Genomic DNA, 16,281 nt, shown 5'->3' with positions numbered 1-16,281 from the left:
CTCAAGTGGGTTGTAAGAGTCAAAACTGTGTTCATTCTTGACATTTGCGTTGACAGCTTTAATGGATAGTGGAACAGAGGAGCGTTTGTATCTGTTTGACTTACATTTGGGAACCCTAAAACGTTTGCCAGAAGTTGATATTCAGAGTTAAGGATGTGAGAAGGATCTGACAGAATTTTTCCTGCCTGTTTGATTGTTAATTTTTCCATGTTTGTCTGCAGGGAGAGGTGCTGTTTCACTCCCATGACCTTCAAAACTGTCTGGATGAAGCAGGTAACTTGCGATTCAAAAAGAACTGATAGATTACCAAACCACACTGAAATACCATATCTGACAATGCTCTCGATTACAGCACGGTAAAAGAGTAGCATTACTTCCTGTCGAACCCCAAACACTCTTAGTCTTAAATATACTTGCTGAACTTTAGAGCAAACACTCTCAACATGAGTAGACCAGCACAGGTTACAGTCTATGTGTACACCTAAGTACTTACACATGTATGAATCAACCTGAGTATTAAGTTCGTTGTGCATTACTACCTGTGAGTGATCACCAACTGCTCTGGGATCTAAAATTTCTTTTGTTTTTTTTGCATACAAAATTAGGCTATTGTTGTCACACCATTGCACAAACCTTTGGATTTCTGACATGTATACAGATGAGCTGCTACCTCTATGCATTAAGCCAAGAACAGCTGTATAATCTGAGAATTTGAAAATGAAGTTGCTTTGATCATTGCTATCCCTCAGGGGCACCTGTGCTAATGGATCGTGACTCAGAAAGAGTCCCTGACATACTGTGTGCGATTTGATAAAAATTAATAGTACCATCTTATAATGTTATGGTAGCGTTTATGGTACTGTATATAGAACTTGAATAATTCAAGCAAACCAAACTGATAATGCATGTGTATGTTTATAGGCATGTGTATGTTGAATGTAGAGAAAGTAAGCATTTTTATGAAAAAATGTGTATCAACATTTACTGTATCTGAAGGCGCTGGAATATCAGGTAACTTTAAAAATCACACAATAATAAACAGGTCTTTCAGCAACAATGACACAATAATATGATTTTTGTGAGAAGGTAACTTTGATACAATTACCTATTTTGGTGTTTACGTTGCAAACTTGGTTAAATGCATTTCCATTGCTACAAATGTAAACAACATGTTTTTAGCTATTATAAACTGCAATTACTGTATGACAGGCCAAAAATTATACATGCATTCTGTTACAAAGTCTTTTACGTATCAGGAGTGAAGAAATTCTATTCTCCTGGAAGTGTTGCTGTTCCAAAGGTTTCACAAAGCTCTACTTTGCTTTTATGACTCACACTCTTTCAACTTAAGGCCTAAACCAAAGCTATACTGTGCGTGTATAAGTACCACTACTACTCAAAACTTACTACTACGATTTAACATGAGTACAACAACACTTTTTTTTGTTTCTCTTTCAAGTCTGATACGTGAAACAATATTTTGCTTGACTTGCGAAGCTTATTTCACTGTCAATTTGTCTTTAAAAAGAGTGTGGCACTCCATCTAGCGGCCATGCGCTGGTGATTTATTCAAAAATTTCAGAATGTATGCGTCTTTTAAGAGTTATGTAAAAGATGTAACCGATTAAAAAATCGGTTTTTAGAAAATATGTTCTTTTGTATTTCTTCTCAGCACTGTTTACATTATGACTATTGTGGGAAAATAACATATTCTCTGCCAAATTCAATATTTACAAACAATTATTGGCATTCAATTGGTTTTAACACGTTCAATTTTGGAAGAAATTTTACTTTGGCTCTAATGCAAACAAAATATGCCGAAGGGCTAAATACACTATATTTATTACAATCACGAAATGTGTTTGTGTATTTGAACGGCGCAGCCGGGGAGGTTAGGGGTAGAGTCGGTGTTCGGTTCCTCCTGTTTCTGACATCACGTGTCTAGTGAATATCCACGAGTTAAAGGCAGCCCATGATAGTGAATGAAGCACTGTCAGTATGTTGTACTGGGAGCGCTTCAACTGATGTAGGAGTATTTGAATCAACTCCCAGAAAGACCGCACAAAACTTCAACCTTCAACAAATTCACCTTGTTAAAGAAAATAAACAAAAACTTTAGCCTATACCCATTACTCTTTCAGCTTTACCTTCTTTGTGGACTGTTTCGTACTAGATTGAGAAAATAAATTGCTACAGTACATCGTTTGAACTACACCGATCCGTTAAGTACTGACTGTATAGGAGGGAGCAATTTCGCATACGTGGATTTTAAACGGTCTTTTGAACATGTACTGTAGATGAATGACTGGTTTAATCCAGTAGAGGACTTTGAACATTAGACTATTGATGAACTGTAGCCTTATCACGGAAAATATTTAAATACTACATCGTTTCACACATAAGGTAAGATTAAACGTGAGTTTCCGCTTTCTAGCTATTTTTTAGTTTGAGAAAATGTCATTTAAGTTTAGAGCATGGCCATTTAGAAGCACAGTGTTTAATCTGATATCTTCAAGTAGACGGTTTTATATTTTTCTACTTTTTAATTTCACTGTGAAGGCGATTTACCTTTTAATACCTAGAACGGTATCTCAAATATTTACTATTAAGACGTTCGATTATTATATTTTCCCATAATACATTGGAAGTACAGTGTTAACACAATTTTCACATATGTAATGCTTTTAAATGTAATTAAATACAAATATGTCGCGACTTCCAAGACGATTCATGAATGTGAAGTAACCACTCCAACTCTTTGTGGTCCGTGTACATTAATTTGTAGAAATACTGTATATACAGTAAAAACCCTGCTTGATGTGATTTCAGAGGTACTGCAGCTAGCCAACGTGCTCACATAGCATTTTTTTTCTTGTCCATGGTAGCAATGAGCTGTTCCTGGACAAGGAGTAAACCTTGACTTCGGAAATAACATTTCCAATGTTACAGATATCCAATTTAACTGACCATAGTGATGACTATGCAATGCAAAGCCTCAACGTAAAAACGTATTATTAAAATACCATTTTAATACATATTGTAATTACCAGATATTGTGAAATGTTCATATGTATACAGTATTTATTTATTTTTATTTAAAAGAACTACAGTAGTTCTGCTACTTCTCCAAATTGTGAAATCGAAAAATAAATATTTATTTTGGGGTTTTATGAAGACCTTTCGCTTAATATTGCGTTTATGTGCAAGGGCAAAATGTTTCAGCTAACTAAAATCTTGGATATTTTATTTCTTCCCTAAGGAGAGTCTTCTGTTACTGGAGGTTTCTGATTATAATGTTTTTATAAAACTCTTAAAGATAGAGACCCTTTCCTGTCCTTAAATGCCTTTCATCCCCAGCAAATTCAGGACAACAATTTGAATATGAAGTCATGTGATGTGCAATTCACTCTAACATTATCGGCGCGAACTTCTTAGTAATATTATTCACATACCTGTAGGCTGTTTAGCTTCTCCGTCACAAGCCTTCTTTGAAATGCAATTTTAGAGACACAGTACAATTGTATAATTGCACTTGTCCTGAAGGGATGTTCCCTGTAGAATTTCGAAACGTGCTGACTGGCCCTGGTAATGTCGTGTAAATAAGTACAGTTTTACATTTTTTTATTCATGCCAGAACTGATGGATTGATTCCCCCCTTGAAATAATGGGACCTGAGACTACCCGAGAGATCGATCTGGCTAAACTGGCTAGTGTTCTGCTGATTTGCTAACAGCTACAGACTTCGAACAACTTTTCCAAACAACATCTCGGGTGTTTAGTTTAATACGCCAGGAAGCCTTATCTCCGCGCTGTCTGCATCACCAGCCTTATGTCAGAGAGGATCAGCACCTCGGAATGAACAGTTCTTTTTTGCTGGGAATTAGTCGTTCGCGCAAGGTTTTAAAAACTAAAACTCTCACGGTTTAAGTTGAGTGTTATACCACCACTAGTTCCTAAAACTGAAAGATTTATGTCTCTTGATTATTCTGGCAGATCTTAATGTCGCCGGATCATAACCTGTAATAGAGAAAAGGGTAAACTGAAATTGGATTGGTGTCAAATCGTTCTCGCAATGAGTAGGAAAGAAGAGGTTCACTCTTGCACCGAGGTCCAGAAGAATGATTTTCCAGAAAACACGATTTCCAGATAACCGTACCACAGCAGATATGGCATAACTTTAGAAAAAATACCTTCGATTTTCAACTGAGGAAGACGCTGAAATTTCTTTGCATTCGGGAAAAATGGAAAGCAATTTCAAGAAAATGTTCTCCGTGAGGACCACGCTGTTCTGTTGTTTCATCTTATGTAAGTCATGTAAGTGAATATTTCTAATCACTAACATCTTCATTTTTCTGCATGTTCGATGCACAATGATACATTATGACTGGTTACTTGGCTGCAAACAATCACATACTGTATACAGTAGAATGGAAAGTTGTGTTTTTAATTCCTGCCGTTTAAGTCGCCATATTCTGTTTAGTCCTCAAATTCCTATCAGCGTTGTACTGAAAGAGTTTAAAGATTAACAACTGTTGCTTTTTGTTTTAATGTTTTGGCACATCTGTAAAGTTAACAGTAATTTAATTTCTACTGCGATTTTTTAACAATAGTTTACATATAATTAGAAAGAACCCAATTGCAGTGTCTAGTTTGGGGTACAGGGTAGCAAAGCTAGCAGTGCTTCCCAGGACTTTAGCTGAAGTATAACCCAGAGAGAAAATAAATAATTCAGGTAGCAGTCACGGCATTTGAACACAGGAGCACAGATTCAGAATCCTACTCCCACAAGAGAGCTCATGCAGGAGATCTCCATTTTAAAACCTCCCTAGTGCTGGAAGAAGATGATGGAGTTTTTTCTTGTGGGAGCCACTTGCCAAAACCCAAACCACAAGAGATTTTGCCTTTACGTTCATAAGGATGTACTCTCACACCATCAAGTGCAGTTTGTGACCCACACGCTGTAACACCCCTAGACCTAGAATTTCAGTGCCTCAAATGTGCAGACCTGAGTACATGATTACTACAAACTGTTAAAGCCACAGCACTGTAGGTGTATTAATTTCTACAAAACTAAAAAATAACAAAGAAAACTCTACGTCAGCATAAGTCATATTTATCTTCTAACAAAAGTATTTTAAATAATCCTTAATAATTGAACACTACTTGCAAGGTTGAATTTGGTGCTGCTCTTACATACTGTATGGAAGAATAGAAAAATTGAAATAAACTAAACTTTCTCAGTAATTCAGATAACTGAACAGTAAACCTAAAAATGTAGGATCCTGGTAATTAGTGGACGAACTTGGGTTGATTCATTTTGAGTACCGTGCTCAGAAATGTTGCTCAGCTACTTTTGCATAACCAGTAAGTTAGGTCACATTGGTTCATTTTCATACAACATGCTGACAGAGTTTCCTTTTTAGTCAGAAATTGTAATGCAAAGATCAGTCCCAAAATACCTCACAAGCGCAAGAAAGCTTTTAGCTGAAGTACGATCCAGAGCTTTCACCTGTCCAGAAACACAACAGATTTATGCTGCACTGTATTTAATTCCTGAGCCACACATATGCTAAGAATCAATAAAGAGACTTTGGATCTAAGGGTTTCAGACATCCTTGCTTCATTAGCTATCAAAAATAAAATACTAATGCTCCTTTATAAGTATCTAAATCACTGTGGGTTTTAATTTTAATCCTTATTTTTTTATAATATGGCAATATTTTTATACAATATTTGATATAATTATAAATTGTATATACAGTCATTTTTATAAAAATGGTGTTTTGCATATGCAGTACATTCAGTAATACTATATTTATGAAGCTAGCAGTTTACTAGATTGTGCCTCTCTAGCTTTAAACAAGTAATATTTTTGTAGAGTAGATGTACTGTAGAGTGAACCGAGTGTGGCAGAAATTGCACCCCCTGCCTTCTGCAGTGGGGTAGATTACTAGGCTCATTTTGGCTGCAATGGGAGGTAATCCTACATCCTAATTCTGTGGGAATATACTGTAGGAGCAAAAGCGCACAGTACATTACTACCATTGCCTCTATCAGTGGCTGGTGCTTATGCTGCTCACATATTTTCATGGATGGCTTCTGAATGGTGTTAAAACCCAATGCAGCCTCTAAGACGTTTTCATTTTCTGTTTCATCGTGTTTGTGTCCAAGATGGACAGGTTTAAATTCTTTTTAAATTTAGGTTTAAATTCAGTTCTTTTTCAATTCAGGTTTAAATGCGCAAGTTTAAATTCTTCTAAGGGTCACATCAGCAGCAGCAGTAGTAACCTCCTGTCTTTGTTCGTTGATTGAAATGCGCCGTCCATTGAGATGGCAGTTTATCTCACTCTGCATTTTCATTAGTGGCCGAGAAGTCCTGTTTTTTTGAGTGATAGAGCCCATTGCGCATGCTGCATACATAAACTGATACTGTATGTTTGCTCTGCTAATGCACACCAACCCAGAGGATTGGGAGTCCTGCTAGTCTCTTGAATTCAGTTGCTTCCCCATATACTGTAGCATGTCATTGGAGAAAAATCCATTCTGTACATTATGCACATACTCTAACTTGTGGATTAGAGAATCACAGAGAATCAATTAGATTCTAGGTAATCGACAACATGGGTTTAGAAAAGGTGGGTCTTTTCTAATTAGCTTTGTGCTTTGAACAAGAAATAACAGTAATAGATATAGATAGAGCATATGATATGATGTATTTTGATTTTCAGATGGCTTTTGATTTGATTACTCAAAATACAGGGGGTAAGCGTTCAGGGAACTGTACAGTATGTGTTTGGATTGGGAATTGGATAATGAATAGAAAAGGGTACAAATAAGCAAATAATGCTCAAAATGGGGGGATACCTTTATTGGAGTACCACAGGGATCTGCATTAGGACCATTAGTCTTCCTTATTAATATCAATGATTTAGATTTTGTTATGCTTCGTTAACTAGTTAGAGTTGCTGATGAAATAAAAAAAAAGAAGCAGCAAATAACATTTTAAAAGATTTAGATAAAATTAAAAGCTAAGTAAACACCAAACAGAATACATTTAATGTGCTTTAGAGAAGTGCAGGGTTATACATGCACACAGCTAACAATATCAACTTTAAACACAAATGGAAACTAGAAGACACTACTTATAAAAAGTCTTGGACATTTATGTTGACTCATAATTTTTTTAACAAGAAAAGGATTAAGAAATATATTTTTTATTACAAAGAATTATAATGTAATAAAAAATCACAAAAGTCAAGTGTTGATTGCCCCATTGGGTTTGCTGGAGGAGTACTTATGCTTATTGATGCATAATACAGGAACTGTAGTGGTAAATTGTATTAACTAGAAATCAGCAGTTGGTTGTGCATAAAATAAAAACTAAACATTTCTAAAAGACAACATTCTTCATTGGGGTGTCAAGAATTATGTATATACTGTATGAAAAAAATGTGAAGTATTTATTTCGTATTTACTGTATATTACATAGTATTTTGAGAAAGAATTCAGTATTTTGTACGGAACATGTGATGAATCTCCTGGCTAGTAATAATAATGTGAGCTTTATTATTATATAAAAAATACTAATTGTCTTCAACCAATGTGAATACTATACTTTTACATGCATTTTATATCAAGGTGGTGTGGTTATAATGCAATCAGTCTTTTTAATTTTATCCTGGCCGTATATCCCACATGTATTTGTACTTGTAGGCAATCATGGGCAAACTTTGGGGTCCTTTAAGAATGCATTTATATGGGGGATGTTTGTTTGGAAAAACTTTTTAAAAAGCAGATTTACCAAAGAGAATGTTTATTATTTTCTAAAATAAACACATAAAAGCATGTACAAAAATGATATAGTAATCAGGTTAAAGGCTTCAAGTCTCACTCACCTTTTTCCATTAACTATGCTAAACTAGACATCATTAAAGAGGTTTTTCATTGATTTTCTTTCACCATCTTCTCAGGGTCTCAGAACCACTTAAACTGAAAATTCTGTTTTGCTGAGTGTGCCTGTGTGCCACTCTTTTTCTGTGCTCATAATATACCTTTGATTAAATACTTGTGTTCTTATCATGCCTATTGTGTCAGTTACCATCTGTTAATTCTATCCCAATACATTCCATCCTCATAAGGAAATGCATAACTATGACATGTACAGAGAAATTGGAGTGATGCATTTTTTTTCCATTCCGTCTGCAGTGTTCTGCCATGAGAATACTCACTCCCATGCTGAAGAAGATCTCTTCAAAAAACTGTTTATTGGCTACAACAGGTGGTCTAGGCCAGTGCCAAATATTTCTGACGTTGTCATTGTCAAGTTCGGTCTCTCCATTGCACAGCTGATTGATGTGGTGAGTGTATCCAGAATAGATCTACTGTTCTAATGCCAGCATGTTTTACAAGGCAACATGAAGGTCTGTGTAATAAATGAATAAATGTCACCCTTCAGAGTCAAGTCAACTATACAAGTTTGAGTTTCTAAAACCTGGCTCCAAACTACAATCGTTTTTTACAATCATTCTAAAAAGTTTTTAAAAAAAAGGTTGATCTAGAGGCTTGCTCTAAAATGAAGAAGTGATGACTCATGCAGAATTAGCTTGCTGCTTCTTAACAACCTACGACATAACAAGAACTGATATTACAAAAATACAGGGAAAAGGGATGACACAAATTACCAAAAAATACTGAGACAATTTTCAATACATTATCCACGATCAATCATTTCCTACAGCATGTTTCTGATTTGGTTACATAAAGTTTGCAGTAAAGAAAAATAATATATTTAGTTAATAAAGAACTTTTCCTAAGATATTGTGTGGTTCTGAGAGAAACTAAACACCCTGCCACAAGAAGCTACAGTATGCTGTGTTTTTGATGTGCTGACAAGCACCATAATTTACAGTAATGTCTAAAACATCTCATATACTGTAATCTTAATCTAACACAGCATTCAATACAAGCAGAGAATATGCAAGGAAGAATCCTGGAAAACAAAACATAGTCCTGGCAGGCAAACTCAAACCTGGACCGATACAGAATTTTGTAATTAACCCCATGGCCTGGCAATTGGGAAATTAGAGTTTAGATTTTCCTGGCTGCTTTGTATAGCTGACATACAGTTGGTCTTTTCCATCTACAGTACATTATGTCCACAATTGGTCTAATTAGCCAAACAAAAACAGCAGCTCAAGTCTCTTCCCATTTTTCAACAGGACGAGAAGAATCAGATGATGACAACAAATGTTTGGCTCAAACAGGTAACGTGTCAGGATTTTTCTCGTTCATTTTACTTCTCGGTAACAAAAGGCTTGAGGTGCTTTTAAAAGTCATCTCTCAAAATGATTTGGAGCTAGTCAGCATTGATGTACAGTACAACGGACATATTTCATAACCTTCCGTACAAAAACCTGTTATTTACCCACAAGGTAATATTTAATGTATAATTAATATGTCTATTAACTCAAACATGGAGCATTTCCTATGCTTACATTTGCAAAAGGTGAAGTACAGTATATATTACAACAGCTACTGTACTGCTGTAAGGACCTGACTATTACAGTATGTTAAACGTATAATGGCTTTATACTTTATATTCTCCCATTTCACTAAAAACCCTGCAAGCAGATACTGTGGACACTGGTTCTGTAAAGGGAACTATTAAAACTCACAAGTCTAGCAAGGAGAAAGTATAGACTTTGAGACAGTTATTGAAACAAAATAGTGTGATAAATGTAGTAAAGGTAACGCAACAAATTAGTTAATAAAAATAAAACATAAAGCAAATGAAGATACTTAAAATTACTGTAATTCCCAGGCTGTGACATATACCATTCTTTCATATCCGATGGTTTTGAGTCTATGTTTTTTTTAACTAAATGCAGATTTAACGATTTAGATTGTTTTATGTGATCATTATTGGGTGGCACTGTTGAAAATTGGTTAGCATTGCTGCCTTGCAGTGCTGAAGCCCTGAGTTTAATTTGGGACCTGCGCTGCTATCTGCATGGAGTTTGTATGATCATATGAGTTTCCTTTGGTTTCCACCCGGAGTCCAAAGACATACTCTGTTACGCTTTTCTCAAGAATTCCCAGTAAAGTGGGCAGAAACGCTTTGTGATTATTACACTTTTTCTCTTGACGTGAAATGTTGAAATGTTGTGGCAAAAAGTCTTACCTCTCAGTCTCATGTTGTAATCACTCCTAGGAGTGGAATGACTACAAGCTACGATGGAAACCTTCTGATTACGACAACGTCACATCAATTCGAGTCCCATCTGAAATGATCTGGGTTCCGGACATCGTGCTGTATAACAAGTAAGTGGCAGGTGTTCCTGAAATAAATGGATCTGATAAGTGTCTAAGGGTTGTAAAATCTGGAATAGGAAGAACACATAGATAACAGGTGTTCCGTGGAGACAGTACCAAAGTAAGCAGTCACTGTCTACACTTCTTCAAGTATATCATTACTGTTTGTAAACTGAAATGCAGTGCATACTGGTTGAGAAACATGAAACTTCAGAGCTAGATACAGTAGTTTGCTCCACAGTGCTGAGTAAAGGTTAACTGTATAAATGTACTTTGCTCCATATTCTTGTATATTTTAGACCTAAAATATGTTTAGATCTTAATAAAAGATTAAGATTCCCTGATTAAATGTATAATGCCGAGGATAAGTTGGGTTATTTAACAAAGTAATCCATCACTTCATATCCTTGTGTGAATAGGTTAACCCTTAGCTTCAGTACCTCCTTGAAAAGCAATTACTTTAATTAGATGCTTCTTATAACATCAGTATTTGTCAATCTTGACACATTTTTCCTTACTGAACCGCTTCTTGTCTGTGATTTTTGATGACTTACAGTACTTGTATGAACAGCTCGCTTTAGGTCATACCTTAACATTTCAGTTAGGTTTAGACCTTGAGTTTAATTTGGGCAATCCAGAAGGTTCAGTTTCTTCTTCAGCCATTCCTTTGTAGATCTGCTTGTATGTTTAGCATCATTGTTTTTCTGCATAATCCACCTTTAGCTCAACTCCAGCCGATAAATGCATGGCCTGATGCAATGCCAAATTCATGGTTCTGCCAGAGGTGACAAGCCACCCAGGCTCTGAGGCAGCAAAACAGTCCCTAGCTGGCATGAAGGTCTTCTGTTGGAAGCTGGTGTTTGGAATTTGCTACGCTAATTATTTCTCATTGTGGCTGAAAATGTCAGCTTTTGACTTACCTGTCCAAAGAACATTCTTTTAGTGGTTTAGAGGATTGTACAAGTGCTCCTTTGTGAACTTGAGGCGGGAGGCAATGTTCCTTTTAGAGAGCGGTGATTACATCATGGCTGTTCTCCAGGAAAACCATTCTAATTGGGTCTTTTCCTGATGACTTAGGCATAATCCCTGACATTAGCCACAGTGAGAAAGACCTGCAGATCCTTCAGTGTTACTCAGAGTGTTCCTGGATGGTTTTCTGATTTGTACTTCAGGAGATATTGGCAGGATGACTGATCCTGGGTGAAGTCACAAAAGTCCTGAATAGTTTTTATTAGTAGCCCACAATATTTAGAAATGGTTTTGAATCCCTCTCCATACTAATAAGCATCAAATAGTATTTCACTGAGGTCCTCTGAAATCTCCTTTGCTCATGGGATGACGTGTTTCCCCCAAACCAAAGTTTTTGACCTTTATATAGGTCATTGTTTATCCAGTTGTTTAATCACTAGATTCGGATCCAACCATGGAATTGTTCTAAGAAAGAAGTAAAGTAAGAGCGCACTTATTATTTTACATACTGATTCTTATTCATTTTTGTCTACTTCATATACCATTGTATCTCAAAACAAATTACATTTTGGCAAATATAAATAATTTTGGTTATATAAGAAAAGAACTGATTCAATTAGGGTATCAAGGTAAGAAATTTAATATTTCCCATATTATATTTGGGGTTTGCTAACCTTCTGTGATGTATATTATAGCACTCTCAGCTTTTTGAAAAGCAGCTTTTGAATGATTATTCTACTGTTGAAAATCTTATGGCAATAATGTTCACATTTTGTTGAAAGAAAATAGTCATAGAGAAGTAATTTAATGGCTAGTTTTTATACAAGTAAAGAAAATCTGTTTAAACTCAATTTCAAAGAATCCTTTCTTTCCTGTGGCACAGCAACTTGCTTGTTTCATTTTGTCCCATTTACATGGCAGTGACATGATCAGCTGATATCCCCATTTCCTCAGAACTCGGAAGCAAAGGTTCTGTTCAATACTGGGATGGAAAACATGCAGGTTCCAGCTGTGAAAGATATTGCTTGGCCACTAGGAGGCAGTCCACCCCTGGACCACATTTACATAAACTGGGGATAATGTACTGTAAGAGTAACACTCCATTGGAGAATTAACATTAAACTCATACCTTGGCTACTAGCTCATTAAAGATTCCACGGTACTTCTTTACAAAGAAAATGGAGACTAACTCCACTGTACTTACTAAATTCCACTTTTAGCTTGCAGTATTTGGCCCATCTAAGTTTCCTCTTAACTCAACTCTCCACCTGAACTCCTGATTAATGTAGCACCTTCAGCCAAGTGGATATTGTATTCTGGGATACTGGTAAAGAATAATTATTGCCTTCACCATCTACAAAGAGTTTAGAAGTTTGCATATTCAATTTATGGCTATGTTATATTGTGGTTACAATATTAGAATTTGCAAAACAGTATAGCACTTATGAAAAAAACTATAAGAGCTGCATATGTGATGAAGGCATCTTCATCACAATATCACTGTCTGAGTCAGATGCATTGTCATACTAACATTTCTTTGCATTGTTTTTAAAGTATGGTATTCTTTTGTCTCTCTGAATATTACAGTATATCAGTGTGCCACCTAGTGCTCCTGGATTGGAGTGCAACACTGTGTTAAATTGGTATTACTGTGTGATGAATGCAAATGCAGCTGTTGAGTATTAAAATATATTTATTTAGGACTATTTTGTCTTTTTAATTGGACATTGATTTTGAGGGTTACATACAAAAAAGAACATTTTAAATTGCTGGATTAAGGGGATTGATTCAACTGTCTCAGGCACATTTATTTTATATGTTATATGCTCTATCTCCATAAGAAAATATATCACACCATTTCAAGTGTGAATTAAATTGCAAATTCACTTTCTACAATCATCTAGCTTGTTTGGTTACTCTCCTGTGTTGTCCAGATTTCAAACAGTAACCTTCAAAACAAGTAAATACTGTTCAGGGACTATTTGTTTCATCTAATTACTGAGCTGTTTTCAAATTTCAGATTTCTAGTACCACTAATTAACAGTCAGGTATCTAAACTAAAGTGCAATTGAATGATAAAGGCTTAATAAAAGCCTCACCTGTACAACACAATATTTTCTTCAAATCTTTTCTTGCTTCCATTCTGTTTTCAAACGACTGCACATTATCGATAAATATGTCGTATTCTGAAGTAGAACAAATTTAATGTTGCTCCTTATGGAAAGGAGATATAAATCACAATTGTTGCTTGATCTGGGTCATGACAGTAGTGTTTTGGTAATCGTTTTTTAAATAAAAATTCTGAATGTTAGATTTTGTTGGTGCTGTTGTCTAACACTGCTGCTATCTCTCCGGGTCTGCACAGTGCGGACGGGGAATTTGCAGTGACCCATATGACCAAGGCCCACCTGTTCTACAATGGCATGGTGCAGTGGGTGCCCCCAGCCATCTACAAGAGCTCCTGCAGCATTGACGTCACCTTCTTCCCATTTGACCAGCAAAACTGCAAGATGAAGTTTGGTTCATGGACATACGACAAGGCCAAGATTGACCTGGAGCGCATCGAAAACACTGTAGACCTCAAGGACTACTGGGAGAGTGGGGAATGGGCCATCATCAATGCAGTGGGCACATACAACACGAAAAAGTATGACTGTTGCCATGAGATCTATCCTGATATCACCTACTTCTTCATCATCCGCAGGCTGCCCCTCTTTTATACCATCAACCTTATCATCCCCTGCCTGCTCATTTCCTGCCTGACAGTGTTGGTCTTCTATCTGCCTTCGGACTGCGGTGAAAAGATCACCTTGTGCATTTCTGTGCTGCTCTCCCTCACTGTCTTCCTGCTGCTGATCACTGAGATCATCCCCTCCACCTCCCTAGTCATACCCCTCATCGGAGAGTACCTCCTCTTCACCATGATCTTTGTCACCCTCTCCATCGTCATCACCGTCTTCGTGCTCAATGTCCACCACCGCTCACCCAGCACCCACAAGATGCCGCGCTGGGTGAGAACTGTCTTCCTGGAGTTCATCCCCCGCTGGCTGTTCATGAAGCGCCCCACCCTAGACGAGAAACGCCAACGTCTCCTGCAGCAGCAGAACCATAGTGAGGCCAAGCTCAGCACTTCCAGGTACTGGCTTGAGACTGATGTGGACCTCAAGTGTGACGACGCCGAGCTGGGCCTTCCCTCTTTCTCCTTCTCCTCTGCTAGTGCTGCTTCCCCTCGCCTCATACCCGCCCACACCCCACTCCCTCAAAAACACAACCTCCACCACCGCCTAGAGGGCATGGCCCGCCAGCTTGGCGGCCGGGTCAATCCCACCCACCGCCCTGCTAAAATAGACAACCTGGTGTCCGACTCGAACTTCCCCTTTTCCCCCAGCATCCTGCGTGCCCTGGAAGGTGTACACTACATCGCAGACCACCTCCGGGCCGAAGATGCAGACTTCTCTGTAAGTGGTGTCTTTGTATTAATAAAGTTAGTCTGCAGTAGGAAGCGACAGCTTTGTTTGCAGCAAACGTGGTATTAGAATCTGTGAGTTTCTTCTCTTATCTGCGCTTATCTGGGAAAAACAGTTTCTATTTGTTGCACTAAGAAAAGGGACAAAAGGGAGTTGTCAGTTGCCCTTCTACCAACTAAGATTTTATTAAATTTCTCTCATAATCAAGTGCTTTCAGAAACGACAGTATACCATTAATAATCAGACCATAAACCACTGAGAAACACATGGTCAGATAATTCAAAGGCAAAATATTTTTCAATCAACGGCTTTAAATGTGATAGATGCAGATTTTGTCTGTATGTGGAATTGACTTTTCATCTAAAGGGGTCATGAGGCCAAACCTTTGTTGGGTCATTAATTACAGTACCAATTTGATTCTTTTATTTAGTAAACCATTTTCAAATTGTTTTTATAAACTTTAATGATCTTCCATTAACAGTGTATTTAAAATTCAAATGACATCTGACTAGTAGCATTCTGGGATAGTGGCGAGTGCCGTTTCTTCACAGATCTCGGTTCCCGGGGAGATGTGTGTGCAGAGTTTGCATGTTCACTCCCTATTCACATGGGTTTACACTGGGTGCTGTGATTTTCATCCCCAGTCCAAAGACACGCTGTCTAGATTAGTTTGCATGTCGAAATAGCCACCTGTCCTGTGTATGCGTGCCCTGTGATGGACTGGTGTCCTGTCCAAACGATTTTGCACCCTTGTATCCATTGACTGCTGGCTGGGGCTCCGGTTCACCCAGACCCTGCATTGGATTCATAAATATTGAAGGTGTTTAGACAGATTTAGAGAGTTATTTCCCTTTTCTTATTTTTTCAGGTGAAAGAGGACTGGAAATACGTTGCCATGGTAATTGATCGCATCTTCCTCTGGATGTTCATCATTGTGTGTTTACTGGGCACGATTGGGCTGTTCCTTCCACCCTGGCTTTCTGGGATGATTTAGGCCTCACTATTTACAGGATGATGGTTGGTTGATCTGCTGTTAAAGACTTGAACACCGAAGGGGCATGCGTGACTGACCAAAGCCTGTGCTACCTGGACGCACTGGAGAAAAGGTCCAATGATGTCTCTTTATTATCAGGCAGAGACCAGAAACAGTGGAGTGCAGAGCTGTTTTCTCAGGGTGAAAAAGGCATGTCTCTTACAGTCTTTTTTTTTTAACAAAAGCACCCTAGCTCCTTCAAGAAACAAAAACCACAGAGACCCCTTGTTTCTCTGGATGAGTTCACTCCCTGCTACTGCTGCCACTGAAATAGTTTTATTATATTTTTAAATGCAACATTGTACCATAAAATAAAAAAGTACGGTTGCCCAGTTGACTGCTAACTTTCATGTAGTCATGTAGAAATATTTCTTTTGGATGCAGAGAACTATATTGGACCCTATTAAAATATACCTTGTACCTGAATGGTAAAATGGATGGAGGCTCATTATTGATTATTAAGAATATATCATACTACTGTATGCAGAGAATCTGGTAACC

The 16,281-nt window shown here is 37.3% G+C and overlaps 1 protein-coding gene across 4 annotated transcripts; it reads left to right on the top strand.

Annotated features, from left to right (window-relative positions):
• Positions 1-2,006: 2,006 nt before the first annotated feature.
• Positions 2,007-16,200, top strand: LOC102695638 (neuronal acetylcholine receptor subunit alpha-2). 4 transcript variants are annotated; one of them, XM_069197624.1, is made up of 8 exons: positions 2,007-2,403; positions 3,994-4,314; positions 8,206-8,357; positions 9,219-9,263; positions 10,211-10,320; positions 13,646-14,416; positions 14,669-14,738; positions 15,616-16,200. In XM_069197624.1, the coding sequence occupies exons 2-8, from the start codon at positions 4,242-4,244 to the stop codon at positions 15,739-15,741; spliced, it is 1,347 nt and encodes a 448-aa protein (XP_069053725.1). In that variant the 5' UTR covers positions 2,007-2,403; positions 3,994-4,241; the 3' UTR covers positions 15,742-16,200. The 4 variants fall into 4 exon arrangements, with proteins under 4 accessions (XP_069053725.1, XP_069053723.1, XP_015213552.2 ...); XM_069197622.1 differs by having other exon boundaries at positions 3,994-4,305; positions 13,646-14,738; XM_015358066.2 differs by having other exon boundaries at positions 13,646-14,738.
• Positions 16,201-16,281: the final 81 nt, after the last annotated feature.

This window comes from Lepisosteus oculatus, chromosome 2 (genome assembly GCF_040954835.1).
Source record: "Lepisosteus oculatus isolate fLepOcu1 chromosome 2, fLepOcu1.hap2, whole genome shotgun sequence".
Classification (NCBI taxonomy): Eukaryota; Metazoa; Chordata; class Actinopteri; order Semionotiformes; family Lepisosteidae; genus Lepisosteus; species Lepisosteus oculatus.
This window is presented reverse-complemented; position numbering and strand designations above follow the sequence as displayed.

What these genes read in the sequence shown, in the direction of transcription:
- LOC102695638 (XM_015358066.2), top strand. Translation starts at nt 4,242, where the DNA reads ATGGAAAGCAATTTCAAGAAAATGTTCTCCGTGAGGACCACGCTGTTC. An exon ending in TTTCATCTTATGTAAGTCAT is followed by an intron (nt 4,315 to 8,205) that starts GTAAGTGAATAT and finishes TTCCGTCTGCAG; the next exon opens with TGTTCTGCCATGAGAATACT. An exon ending in CAAATGTTTGGCTCAAACAG is followed by an intron (nt 9,264 to 10,210) that starts GTAACGTGTCAG and finishes AATCACTCCTAG; the next exon opens with GAGTGGAATGACTACAAGCT.